This window comes from Panonychus citri, unplaced genomic scaffold (genome assembly GCF_014898815.1).
Source record: "Panonychus citri isolate SS breed McGregor unplaced genomic scaffold, ASM1489881v1 Contig00040, whole genome shotgun sequence".
Classification (NCBI taxonomy): domain Eukaryota; kingdom Metazoa; phylum Arthropoda; class Arachnida; order Trombidiformes; family Tetranychidae; genus Panonychus; species Panonychus citri.
Genome location: NW_026515445.1, coordinates 1235705 through 1250203, shown reverse-complemented (window position 1 = coordinate 1250203; position 14499 = coordinate 1235705). Strand labels below are relative to the sequence as shown.

General features: G+C 30.1%; 2 protein-coding genes across 4 annotated transcripts; one reads left to right on the top strand and one right to left on the bottom strand.

Annotated features, from left to right (window-relative positions):
- Positions 1 to 54: 54 nt before the first annotated feature.
- On the bottom strand, positions 55 to 3652 carry LOC128397955 (UDP-GlcNAc:betaGal beta-1,3-N-acetylglucosaminyltransferase 7-like). The gene is given in 3 exon segments (XM_053358752.1): positions 55 to 1488; positions 1491 to 2267; positions 2270 to 3652. Coding segments are annotated over 3 exon segments (1608 nt in total). The 5' UTR covers positions 2847 to 3652; the 3' UTR covers positions 55 to 1234.
- A 6548-nt stretch (positions 3653 to 10200) lies between these two features.
- LOC128397714 (basigin-like) lies at positions 10201 to 13911 on the top strand. Of its 3 annotated transcripts, XM_053358459.1 has the most exons (6): positions 10201 to 10621; positions 10696 to 10821; positions 11411 to 11569; positions 12053 to 12137; positions 12206 to 12378; positions 12459 to 13911. In XM_053358459.1, exons 3-6 carry the CDS (start codon positions 11524 to 11526, stop codon positions 12959 to 12961), a joined length of 807 nt encoding a protein of 268 aa, XP_053214434.1. In that variant the 5' UTR covers positions 10201 to 10621; positions 10696 to 10821; positions 11411 to 11523; the 3' UTR covers positions 12962 to 13911. The 3 variants fall into 3 exon arrangements, with proteins under 3 accessions (XP_053214434.1, XP_053214435.1, XP_053214437.1); XM_053358460.1 differs by lacking the exons at positions 10201 to 10621; positions 10696 to 10821 and adding an exon at positions 11064 to 11219; XM_053358462.1 differs by lacking the exons at positions 10201 to 10621; positions 10696 to 10821 and adding an exon at positions 11646 to 11867.
- The last annotated feature ends 588 nt before the right edge of the window (positions 13912 to 14499 follow it).

Sequence of the window (14499 nt, the reverse complement as noted above, 5' to 3'; positions counted from 1 at the left end):
CGCGATCGATTAAGGATCAAAATTATCGAGTAAAGAGTCAATGCAAATGATGGATTAATAATTCAATCGGAATGATTTTTATTCGTTGATTTATCGATGGATGAAGCTCCTCAATTTTCACAAGATTTAAAGGATTATCCGGATTTAATTGTTTTGACAAATTCGGTCCAATAACAGTTAAGGAAATAGATATTTACAATTGAGTTTCTTTTCTCTGTTTCATAGTTAATTAACTGATTACGTTTTCATCAATAACATGTAATTACACGAGACTTGGGTTAATGGACATCCAATAGTGATTAATATAAACAATTAGATGATGATAATGATAATAGTAATGGTGAAATAGTGAAAATAAGATCAAGGAATGTTTTTTTTTCAAATAATTAAATTAGATTGGCGATAATTAGACAAATAATCAATAAATTACCGTCTTAACAAATGCGATGGGATATGATTGATAATTGATTGTATTATCCAAGTTTTATCGTTAATTGGGACAATTTGGAAGTTGTTTCGACCAAGTCGAGAGTTGAATCGTAATTATATGAAATATCAGAATTATATGAAAATTTGGTGAAAATTATTTATATAATTTTAAATAAGAATAAATTACTAACTGGAAATTGATTAGTTAAGAAATTAAACTTAACTTGTGGATAAATTGTCATATCATTAATCAATGATGAATTTCACATGACAACGATTTAACTTCCAAGTTGGAAAACTGCTTCCATGTTAAGGGATAATTTAACATTTTCTTAAATTTACTTGATTACCATCGATGACATGATGGTAATCAAGTTGAATTATTACAAAATAAACGATGGGAAATCAATTCTAATGCAATCAATGGGTTAATCACTTCTCAAAATTTGATAACAACAAATTATTATCATAGGAAAAGGTACCACAGTTGATCATTAAAATACACAAAGTGAGAGAAGAGGTTCAGAGGAGAGTAAAAAGTTCTTACTCTATGGTGAGGGAGGAAAAGGATAAAAGTAATTAAAGAGAGAGAGAGAGAGAGAGAGAGAGAGAGAGAGAGAGACAGGTTAGATTAGAAATCTATTACAAGGGTTACTGAAGAAAGTAACGAAAACAGGATTAAATGCTAACAAGTTAATTCACTTGTAGCATGAAACTTTTTTACAACGATTAGTTTGTTTGTAATGGAATCAAAATGATCTTTTTTTCCAAAGGCTTGAAACATGAGTATCATGCTTAATGAACATTAAATTATTATAACATTTGTCTTTTGTTCCATTGGCCATTGGTTATGTTTTTTAGATGAAGATTCAGTCTTTTTGGGTGGTTTAGTTGAGGATGAACCTGTTGGCTTGGAAGTTGATTTTTCACAAGGTTTATCCATCTCATCGTAGACTTGATTCCAAAGTGAGATAATCTCTTGCGGTGTGTGTTTATGACTGGTCATAAAACGCTTAAAATTACAGGGGGTCACCTTGACTCGAACATTTTTCATTAGGAATAGTTTAATCGACGGACTTTCGCAGCCTCAGCAACTATTCCCGTCATGAAAACATCTTCCAAGTGAAGAGGTTTCATCTTGTAACTTTGTTCACTCAAGGATTTCGCCACATCCCCTGAGAACATGTAACATGGTCCAGTGGCGAAATTGGGGAAATAGGTTCCATTGAAAACTGATTGGGAAACAAACCATTTACTACCAACGTCACGATGAGGTTTCCACTTTTTACCAATATGACCAATAATTGATTTGGTAAAGTTTCGGGTCTCACAGAAGTCAACCAATAATTGCATGTTAATGAACATATCATCATCTACTTTCAAAACAAACTTAACTTTATCGCAATTATCACTAACCCATTTCATCATTGACATTGTTTTAAGGGTTAAATTGTAATAACTGTCGATAAATGCACCTTGAAGTAAATCAGAATATTGTTGATTCTCCTTTTCAAGTTGTTCATTGATGAAAGAGTCACGCGAATCACCGATGAGAAACAGTAAAAGAGAACCTCGTTCAACGGCAAACTTTCCCCATGTCTCTCGAATTGCTTGACGAGCTTCGAAGTTCCCGATGGCCGAATTAACCAAAATCAACAGGTCAAGAGAAGCTCCATTGTCAGTATCACAGAAATTGGGCTTGTCAATGAGAAATTGACGAGTTAAGGCAATCTCATCAGAAGTGAAAAATCCTCTGAACTTTTGTTCCTCTGTTTGGTTCTTAGTCTCATTACGATTAATGGCTGTCGGTTGAGAGGATTCATTAACAGGGTGGAAGAGAGACTGGGAGAAGGTGAATGTTTAGGAGTAGTGATCACAGAAAATGCTGGTGCGAGTGGCGAAGATTGTTGCAGAGGTCGATTGGAAGGGGGAGATGAAGAAAGTGATGGTGGTAAAGGAGGTGAGGGTGAAGAAGACAAATTAATGGTGGAAGATTGGGAAGGAACAATTTTCGATGATTGTATCACAGGTGAATGAGATGATGGCGATGATAGTAGTTTTGAAGAAGAGAATGAAGAAGATAAAGAAGAAGAGGAAGACAATGATGGTTTCTCAGAGAATTGGCGTTGTTGTTGTTGTTGAACTAGCACATTGACGGGCAGTGGCGAAGGTTGGAAATTAATTTGATTGTTACTATTTTCATCGTTATCATTGATTAAATCGGATAATGATGACGATTGGTAAGGCACAGAATTTAAAATTTTAACCAATTTTTCTTGGTCAACGTTGTTTAAAACCAATCGACGGCCATTGCCAGTCCGAGTTGTTGGTCCTCCATAGTGACTGATGGTCATCAAAGTAGCCAATACAAAGGTAATACAAAATAAAGTTAACATTCGCTTTTGAGCAGAAATCATGTTTGGTTACTTGATTTGTTATTCTGAATAATTGGATTCCGTAATTAAAATGAATGAAATCATTAAAAGAAATAACAAAGAGAAAAGAGAAAAGAATATGAAAACAAATTGAAAAAGAGAAAAGAAAAACTTTAACTCTGGATAACCGATGGTTTCAGTTGATCAATTGATTCACTAACTAGAAAAAGATGATTGATTTAATTGACGATTAACTGTTAATTGGTAGAACACAAATTAACGATTGAATAACATTTTACATAAATAACTTGAGAAAGAAAAAGTTTTGTCAAAAGACAAAGGATCCAATCCGAACAAGCGCCATGCTAAAAGTAAGAAGAGATTCCGATTGAGATGAGAAGAGAAGAAAAAAAGAGAGAGAAAAGAAACTGTTGTCATGGTAACCAAACAGTCAACACCTCCAAACGGAGAAACTACAAACCAAACTAGTGCTGAACAATTAGACCAAATTGTAACACTAATTGTGATGAGCAAAGTTTCCTTCAAACCAAATCAATTGTGCCATCAGGTTAATTTCTAGTAGAAAAAGCGAGTCAATTAACAAAGAAGAATTGAAAAAAATTCTTTTCCCTCTGAAACTCCTTTGGACTTCGGTGGGTTGAGGGTTGGGTCACTCAGGAACTTCGGTGTTGATAGTTGATAAAATATCTGGTCAAGCAACTTTTCTTTGGGCAGTTTCATTTTCTAGTTTCATCTAAAGCCAAAGAGCCGGTGAAAGGTAAGAAAAGAAAACCAGAACCAGATTAACCTCTAATCCCTATGGTGAAGGTAAATTGTTGAAGCACTTTAACAAAGGAAAGTGATCAAGGTTAAATTGTTACTTGAATCATCATCTTAATAATAACCAAAGTAAATTACTATCATCATTTAATACTGATAGACATGAAAATCATGACTCTAATCTCTTGACGTAATCAATAATCAGCTTGATTGTGATATTAATTTACAATTAACTTGTAATCAACTATTCTGAAATGAATAAATTTTGTCAATAACCAAGTTGATGATCAATTAACCATATTTGCCAATGCAAACCATCACTATTAATCATGATAATTATTCATTATTTGTGATTAGTAAACAACAATAACTAAATTTGGTTTTGATAACGTTAATTAATAGGATTGAAACTGATTACATTTTAACAGTTTACACTCTCAATGGTTGTTGATTAAAATTGTTATAATCATTCAGATGGTTGTGATTATTTAATCACCAAGATGAAAGGGAATCAAACTCTCAGTTAAATTAATAGGTAATCAAATTACAAGAGTAGACGATTGACCAGAAAGATTAACAGCATCTCAACCTGTGGATTAATGAAGATTAAGATTAACAAGGTAATAAAATCCGTTAATCTAATGGCAAAACAAAGCCAGCAAATTGCTTGAGGCAAAATATCAAGACTTTAATGGAACCGGTTTAAGGGATGAAGAGGAAAAACAACTAGAAAAAGTTTATCCATTCAAAGGCGAGCTGTCCATTCATTTTCATCTTCATCTTCATCTTTATCTTCATCTTCATCATCATGGTTTTATCCTTAGCTGAGGTCATTGAATTTAAATTCCGGAAATAAATCAGATAATGAAAAGTATACGAGAAAAGTTCATCACTTATCCTGAATCATTATCGATGAAATTTTTTTTTTTACTCCAAAAACGATTGACTAGCAAATCCTTAATTAAATTATCATTACATTTAATTGCTACTCATTTGATTATCTATTGCAAATGATATTGCACTGACCAGTATTAAGATCTGGAGGTGACCAAAGCTAAATTGTTGCAATTAACCTTGAAATCAATTGAATTGTACTTTTTTTTACTTTCAAATTTTGTTGATTGTTAATGAGCTAAGAACTTTGATAATATTAATAATTTTTACGTTGATGATTAAACAAGAATCAGCATTAGATCATCACAATCAAAATTGATTGTTAATCTAACATTTTTTTTGATTTGCGTACGTTTACATTGATCATCATTGTTGATTAGTATTAATGATTAATCAATCTGATTGTTTGCTAGGGAAGAAAATAATAAATATACATTTCAATTAAATTAATTGGTGTATTTACAAATTAATCGTGTCCAGGAAGTTGGAATGAGAATTAAAAATAATCATAATATGATTAACTTATTAAATGGTTTCTGATTTACTTTTGATCCAATTTTATGGATAACAATCAATTGTATTAATCATCATTATAATTACCAAAACAAATTATATTAGTTAAAGTTTTGCCAAAAAATATACAAAATAAAAGTAACAGTTAATGATTACAATCAAATCTAGGTGAAGCTTTTAATTATGACAGGTTGACTACAATGAAAACATCAACAATTGATTGATGATTAAACAACAATCAATGGAAAATACAACAATCTAAGAAAAACGAGTAAAAAGTAAAATTGATTGAAATTAAAATGATTACTTGTTAATTGTAATTGAATAATAATATTAATTTCTTACACACTAATCAAGGATAAATGTTAAGATGAACACTGATGACTATCAAGTGAATGATTAAGTTAATTGTGATTATGATATGGTAAAAAAAGGTCAATGGATAATCTTGTTCATTATTAACCTTGGATAAAGTTGTTTTTGATTGTAATTAAAATTGAGGACGAGACACAATCAGCTGATTGTTAATAGCTATTATCTATTATTAATCTTTACTGTTTAAACTAATCACAATTGATTTCCTTGATAAAATAATCAACCATTTTGGTCAAAGGAAATGACTGGTCTCTGGACAAAGAGTTGATCACAATTAAAAGTCAACAATTAGTCCAATGTGAAGATACTCAGATATAATTTGATTGTGACAACCACTTTTCATCAATTGTTATAATAGATTACTGGGTTTACCTGCATAAACAATCAAACAACAATTGACAAACTGTGTTAATAAATATGATATTTTTGTTGTCAATTGTTCAACAATCAACTGATGATTATGATGAAAGAAGATGATTTTTTCACAACAATTGAAAGCATTTTTTTATCGTTTTCATCCAGAATCATGATGGTGATAAAAGGAAAGTTAATTCAGTTTAACCTGAATCAGAATTCAACTTTCATCTGATTGTTATTATGGTTGAGAAATTACCTGAACATGGTTAACCTCATACACATCTTTTGATTCATGATTGGTTGCGATTAACGATTCAAATTGTTTCAAAAAAAAAAACGGTTAAAATTAATTGTGAAATGTGATACAAGCAATTTAAATGGTTAATCTTACAATAAAAGGGATAAGGAATCAGAATGATGATAATGATTGAAGATTAGGATGATGATGAGGAGGATTAGAAATGAAGATAATATGATAAAAGTTCACAATTGACTGAATTCAGATGAAAGAAAGTTTTTTCTTCATCTTTTCAATTGGTGTTTTTTTCACCATCATCTTCACTGATGAATGACCACTAATAGTAACCTTGAAAATCTAAATAATCTACCACTAGGATACATTCACACACCTTTATTGTCCTTATCTTCATCATCATCATCATCATCATCCACCCATCTACTGTTGATGAAAACACATCATCTGTAAATATGATGCAAACAATTTATAATCAAAAGTTTCTCAATGAAAAAAATACTGACAATGGACTTGGAATGATTAAAACTTGATGTTGATCATGAAAGGAAGAGAGTCTGGAATTAGCTTATCATCCTCATCATCATCCAGGTCATCTGAACAAGAAGCTCTTCTTGTGTCCATCTTCCGGACTTGGTAAGGTTGTTGCCTTTAAAAGGAACCATCATCATCATCTTCACCATCATGAACAACAATCAACTAATCATAATGATGGTTAACGTAAAAATGTTGATAACTTTTAAATCTTCGGGTTCATAGACAATCAGCTATTCATTTCTAATAGCACCTAGAAAACCATTCAAGTTAATTAGTTAAATTGTGGTTTTTTTTCTCGTGATTTACTAACAATTATCGTCATTAGTTTAGTCAATTGCTGTTTGATTGGACATGTGTTAACATTTTAAACAATTAACACGCAATTAATTATGATAAGTTGATTGACAAAATAATGGTAACCAATTTGAGAAACATTTTCTAGTTAAATTGTTGTATAAAAGTAACTTTTGATTTGATCACAATCAAGGTTAAATCAGTTCAATCAATTCAAATAGGATCAAGGTGTAAAAAAATTGAATGATTAACTGTTAACATTGATTTTTCGTTGACGTAATAATCAAAATTGATTGTAATTACGTTGACGATTAGAATGAGAAGGAAAAAAAACGATCACAATTTAACTCTGTTCAGAGATTCTGCCGGTACAATTAAGTGAATTTCTCAGCAAGAAAAGCAATGATAATCATCAGAACAATTAAGAAAATGATAATTTCGTCATCACCCTTGATCACAATCAACATTATAACAAATTTCATATAAAAAATCAACGATAAAATTGATATGAAATTAGAATAAAAAAAAACCTCAAAGTGAAAGCAAAAATTGAATAAAAAGTAATGGGAAAAAAAGACCGGGAATTTAACTGAATTTAACTCGAGTGTAAACAATTTGTACCAATTGATGTTAATGATCATGTTAATGATTAAAATGATGACGGGATGATAACGATCATCATCATGATATCTATGAGTTTTTCATTTAATGATGATAATAAACAAAGTCACCGTAATAAAAAAAGTATCTCATTGTGTAAATCATTTTGTCAATAACAACAACAATCAGTTGATATGGTTTGTTGATTGTTACATGTTGTCATCATAATCATCATAATCATTATCGTTATTATCATCATCAAGTATCATTATCATCATTATTAATATTAAACTTCCCTTAACTGTTTAAAATATTCAGGAAATGCTCAGGGCAATGATACAATGACTTTAGAGTCTATGAGAGATGAACCCTTTGATTTGATTGTTAATTATAGTATTAGTAACCAGATTAAATTGTTTTGTTACTGTAATTTAATTGATGAAAGTTTTCTTTTATTTAATTGATAATATGTTTACTGTATCATGATAACTTTTCATTTTTTTCCTCTAATTGTATGAAAAATTACAATCAACAATTAATACCTTGAGGGAATCGCCATGTTTACCTGGTACAGAGACGATTATTTAATGATAATTGATTGTTTATCATTTTAATTTAATGATCTAGGTGATTAAAGGGTTTGATTGATTTGTACCAATCATTTTTTTTTTCAAGACAATTGTATCAACAATTAAGTAGATTGCTATTTGTAAGCAAATTTACGTGGTCATTGTGCATTAATTGTCACTAATATTTGATTGAGATCAACAATCAAATGCTTTTTGATTAACTTTGTTAAGGTTTGAACGATTGTTATTAATGATGATCACCAATTAACTTTGATTGTGAAATTAGTTGATCATGATAACATTGATTGTATTGTTATTACCGGAATCAGGAAATCCACATAAGATTTGATAATAATTTACAATTAACGAGTTTATCATTTGAGGTCGAGGTTGAGATGATTATCAATCTGTATTCTGATTGTTGTTTTAACTTTAAATTTTAATTGTTACTCTTGTTGATTGTTGATTGAAAAATATTTGGCTAATATTTTACAATTGATGTTCAAAATGAAAGTACATTATTATTTATTATCATGATTAAAACAACAACAATCAAATAAAAACCGGTAGTTGACCAACAGCAACAATCAATTGATTACAAAAGTAAAGTGAAATGATGATGATAAAAGGTAATCAATCAATTGAGTTGATTTGGTTGATAATTTTAATTTGATTGTAACAATTAAAGATGAAACTTTTTCTCCAAAATAAAAATAATAAAACAATAAACTAGATCGCAAAGGAATAGATAATTTCTAGGTTATCATTATAATTAATGACGTTGGTTAATTTTCCCCACTAATTACAATCCACAGGTTAATTGTCATCAACATGAAATGACAAATTAAATGATGACACTTAACATTTGCTTGTCAGTTAACAATGAAACTCAACAATCAACAAGCAATAAGTTGATCACTCATATTATATTAGAATCAAGGAGATGAGAAGATATGATTGTTATCATGATAATTCCGTTAATTTAATCACAATTGAATTTCGCCTGAGGCAAATTAAAGTCTGATTCTAACCAGTTTATCTTCATTATCACCGGTAAATTGGAAAGAAAGATGAAAAATTTGATGAAAAAAGAAGAAGAAAGTAAATGGAAAAAGTTTTTTTTCTCTCTCTTTTTCATCTTTATTTTCATTTCAAGGAGATTTTCATCTCATCTTCATTATCCTTCCATGATTTTCATCACCATCACCATCATGTTGACTCTCTAAGGTCATTGAATTTATATTCTGGTAAAAAAAGAATCAAAATTAAGGGTTTCAACTGAAATTCCCAAAGTGATGAGATGTGATCATCTCTCCATAGGATTAACATTAACTCCTCATGTTGATTTTCATTCCTTTGATTATTCATCAATTTCCCTCATGGAAAACTCAATGATAATCATTATGATTAGTAAATTATAAGTTTTATGTTTACATTTAATCGACTCAATGGTTACGAGACACAAGGTGAAAGTTTTGTCCCTTGATTGTTGATCACTAGAAAACAATAGTTACTTTAATAGATTTAATTGCCTCAAGGGAAACACGATTTTTTCTTATGTTATTTTTTCCATTGTAATCAGTAAATTGTCAGTAAATAATCAATGTTAGTTATGTTAAATTGTTTCTATTAACCTTGAGTTAAATTGTTGAACGTTTTCTTTTCTTATGTTATTTGTTTGACGATCATCTTGATTGTTATTAGAGGAAATTATTGCTTCAACTAAATTGTTGTTCAAAGTGGACAATCAATGACAATTGATTCTTGGGAAGAGTTAAATTTTCCTCATGATTAACTTTTAATTGTTCTAATTCTTTTTCTTAACAATCAAACATCTTTTGATTTGGTTGCATCTTCACCCTTGCAATTGTAATTATGGTTTTTTCAGTTCTTAATTGTTGATCAATCAAATCAAATAAAAATCTACTTCAGACTTACTAATTGTGATAAAAGAACAATTAATTTCTGTTCTCTGTGTCATTCGACTGTTGAATAAAACTTTCATACACCATATAAAACTAATATCAATATCATATCGGTTATCATTGACTCAAGAATATTGTTCGTAATTAAATTTAATTGTTTCGATTAAGAAAAAATGTCGATTGAATTTCTCGAGAACATGGCGCCATCTCGTGTGTTAGAAAAGAAACACTAATCATATTTGAATTTTTCTTTCTCATTTTTAATCCATTTGTTTATCTCTTAGTTCATTGGGATTTTATAATTAATTGTTTGCTTTAAAGTCAATCTAATTTATTAAATTGTTAGCTTCCTTACAGATGATCTCTAAGGTAAAGACTGGACCATCTTTTGTGTCTGAACCTCCACCAATAGATGGCAATTGTTATGTTGTTGTGACTCTGAGATTGTCTCTTCCTTCATGTTTACTTGTCTATTGGAAAACCAATTGATTGATTGTTTGTTTATCTTTTTGATTCTTTGAGCAGTAAAACAATCATCTTGACTATAAATGTGAGCTAACTAATGACTACCTATTAATTTGATGAATTCATTAATAAGTTTTCAGATGGAGAAATAAGAAAGTTACATCAAATGACCAACAAAACTTACCAAGGAAACTCAAATGGCTCAAATTATTACGACGCGATAATTTCAGTTCAAGGGAATCAAAATCATCTAAAGTAATTGTCAAACTGGACTTGACTTAATCCTTGTGAAAAGATGAATAACTCAAGATTTGATTTCTGATTCGCAGGTAAAGTTAATTAAACGAAAATAACGGAGCGATAAAAACCAGAGAAATTGATTGTCAATATAAAGTTTACCATCGAATTGATTGTTTTTCCTCTCTCACTGATTGTTCAATCTTCTAATTCTTGAGGTAAGTCGTTGAACATTTAGTCGATTATTTTATCCATCTTATTATTTCTTCTTCCCTTGCAATGATATGATATCTATTCTTAGCATGATCTGTGGAATACCAAAGAAAAAGAATTACAAGTGAACCTTGAAACAGTCGAATTCAGACATTTTGTTTTATTTCTGCTCTCGGAACATTTTACATTTTATTCTTTGATCAACTAATTAGAATAATTAATTGAATCATTTGGAATAAATTGTTTCAACCATGAGAATTAAATTAGCCCTGAAAATCTTCTAGAAAAGATTACATATACTCCTCACCTTCTTTGAGAGTGTCCATCAAGACCTAAAGAATATTTTAATCTCTCTACCAACTTAATCGCCGAGATTCTGGTTGACCAGAAAACTCGAGTTTGGGTCAGTAATTTACTGTTTTTGTTTCAAATTTTATTCTTCTAGTGATTTGATTGTCAATATTTTCCCGCTTTTCTATTATCTAAACATCGATTTGTTGATTAAACTTTTCATCTCATGTTTCTATTTTAATCTCGTACACATTATCTTTTAATATCTTCTCCCACTTTTGTCTCACTATTTTTCATCCTCAGGAATCCATTTCATTGAAGATAAACTCACACAATTACCGTCCAATTCAAGCCATCCCAAGCCAAAGTTACTCTCAATAAGTTCCAACAGTCAATAGCCTTAAATTGTAGTGAACATGATTAATAAATTGTTACCATGTCTCATCTTCATTCTTACTACAGGTAAGTTGATCAATTACTTTTTCCAATTGATTCTGTTTTTCTCCAATTTTCTGTTTGTTTTCTTCTATTCTTTCAGGTAAATTAGCTTTTCTCATATAATTTCATGATTAGTTGAACCAGTTACACACTTTCACCTTTATCTGTTTCCATTGAATTACTCTAATTAATCCAAAAAGGAAGAAAGTTAATCCTCTTCATGAATTTCAATCTCCTTGGGCGTATCAATCTGTTTCCATTTGGATCAGATTCAAGAAACAATTAACCTTTTTCTGAATCATCTTGAATTCAAACAATTAGTGTAGGTTTCTTTAGGTTGACATTTAATTTCAATACATTACATTGAACATTCAATTAACTCAATTACTGAATCATTGACTAATTTGATGCTTGATTACCATAATGTTTTGTAATTTTACATTTTCCAATATTGTTCACAAAATCTGAATATAAATTAACCTTGATAATTTGTTTTTTCTTGATCAGAATTCGTGTCTATGCAAAAACCGGATCTTATTGATCTCGAAACTGGACCAGTTCAATTGAATTGTACCGGAACTGGAATCACATGGTAATTTCCAAAACTGTTACTTACCGATATCGAAATTAATCCTTTCTCTATGATGAATTTTAATTTAGGTACAAATTAGTCGAAGTCGATAAGCCTAAACAAATTCGAGGCGATGAATACAATAGATATAAATTATCTAATGACAATCTCACCTTGACAATTGAAGATCCTCGAAAAAACGTCGATGAAGGTGATTACAGTTGCACAAGCTCTTCGGGAAATCGAACCTTTAGAGTTAGAGGTAATTAAATTAACGAAATATTATGTAATTAGATATCAAATTGGGTCAAATTTCTCATCTATTTTTCATTTTACTTCCAGGGAAACCCGAATTCTCAACATTCAAAGCTTCTGGTCATACCAAAGACATGAATTCATTTAATGTGGTTCAAGATGATGATTTACATTTAGTTTGTGAGGTTCTGTTAAGAGCAGCATTTAAAGAGGACGATGTTGATTTCATTTGGTACCGAAAATTTCCCAATGGAGCCGAGGAAAAGATTACCAAATTGAACATCTCAAGCGCTGAAGATGTCGGTGGATCATATGTAACCAAGAAGTCGATCCTTTCCATGGAAGATGTAAAATATGAAGATCGAGCCGAGTACATTTGCGAAGCATCGAATGGTCAGATTAAAGCAAATAGCACAGTCAATGTACGAGTGAAAGACAAATTAGCTGCTCTTTGGCCATTCTTGGGAATCGTGGCCGAAGTGTTGGTTTTATGTACAGTCATTTGCGTCTACGAAAAGAGAAGAGGAAAACCAGAGTTCGAAAGCTCCGACGGCAAAAGTCCTTCCAAAAGTCTTGCGCATTCAAAATGATTAAATTGATGACTTTGATCAAAGAGTAATAGCAAGAGAGAGCACTTGGATGTAACCATCGATAAGGTTTTATCTCTCCTTATCTTAGGGAAAAGGATGAGATCCAGGTGGAAGCACAATTCGTTCCGTACAAAACGTTACCGAGTCGCGGATTCGGTAATTAGAGCCTTGTGAAGAGAAAGTTACGAGAATCTGGTGCTTCCACCTGGATCTCATCCTTTTCCCTAAGATAAGAAAGATAAGAGCTTATCGATACATTTCATTAAGTGCTGTCTCTTGTTATTACTCTTTGACTTTGATTACCATTAATCAAGAAGGACAATGAAGAAGAAAAGAAAAGGATAAAAATAGAAAGAAGATACTTTATCATCCTTCATCTTCACATCTTCGTCTCTAAATAATGAAGATTCAGACTCATTCAGACAGATTCAGATTCAGACAGAACATTAGATTGATTTATCTTCAACTGGTCCTAATCAATTCCTGTTGAAATATTTCAACCGAACTTTTAATTACTCAGTAGACTGATTATCATTTTCCTCTCTTTCTTAATTTGTTAAATCTTCCTTTCTAATTATCTTAATCATTTACTTATAGCTTAATGTTGATAATCCTTTCAATTTTTTTCTGTTACATTTCAAAATCTAATTTTAATTTGTAAATTAATTGTTAAATCATGATCGTAATTCCGATTGATTTTTCTTGACGTTAATTATAATTTTTAATTCAATTGTAATTTAAACATAGAATATGCAATTTCCCGATAATCATTAACCATCAAAGTCATTGTAAATTAGAATCAAAAAGATGATTTTAATTTGTTCCAATGAGAAACAATCAAAACTAATTCTTGTTTTCATTCATTAATCACTTCCTCTGTTCTCGCCATTAATTATCTCATTACTGTTAATCTGGATCATTAAGAAAAATAAACACTTTTTAATACAAAATACTAATTGTTGTTGTTCCTTAATTGTCACAGTCGTAATCAACTTTCACTGATAATTTAAAGGTAAGAATAAGCATAAAATGTGCAAACATAATTAATCTATTTACCTGAATCATCATTAAATTGTTTTAATTGTGATCATAATTAACAAGTTAACATTTAGACATCAATTAAAAATCGGATAAAAAGACAAACAATCAAATTAAGCAAATCATTTGAAAATTGTTTTTTTAACTATTGATTTATATCATTTAGAAAAGTATTGATAATATTTTAGATTAAACCAATTGAACTGTGTTTGATTTGATGACAAATAAACAATTGACAATCAATTAATTGTGATGATAAAACCTCTCGACCTCATCAACATCTTATCATTTTCAAACAATTAACATTTACTTTTGCTGATTATTCATCTTTACGTCAATGAAACAATTTACCTTGATTATAATTGATAATCATAATGATGACTCTCATTCTAATTGTAAATTATTTGCTAAATCATTTCGATGAGATTAATTATTCCAATTTCAACACAACAACTACAATATTGTACTATTTAAATCAACTGATCTAAATTAAATCTCAT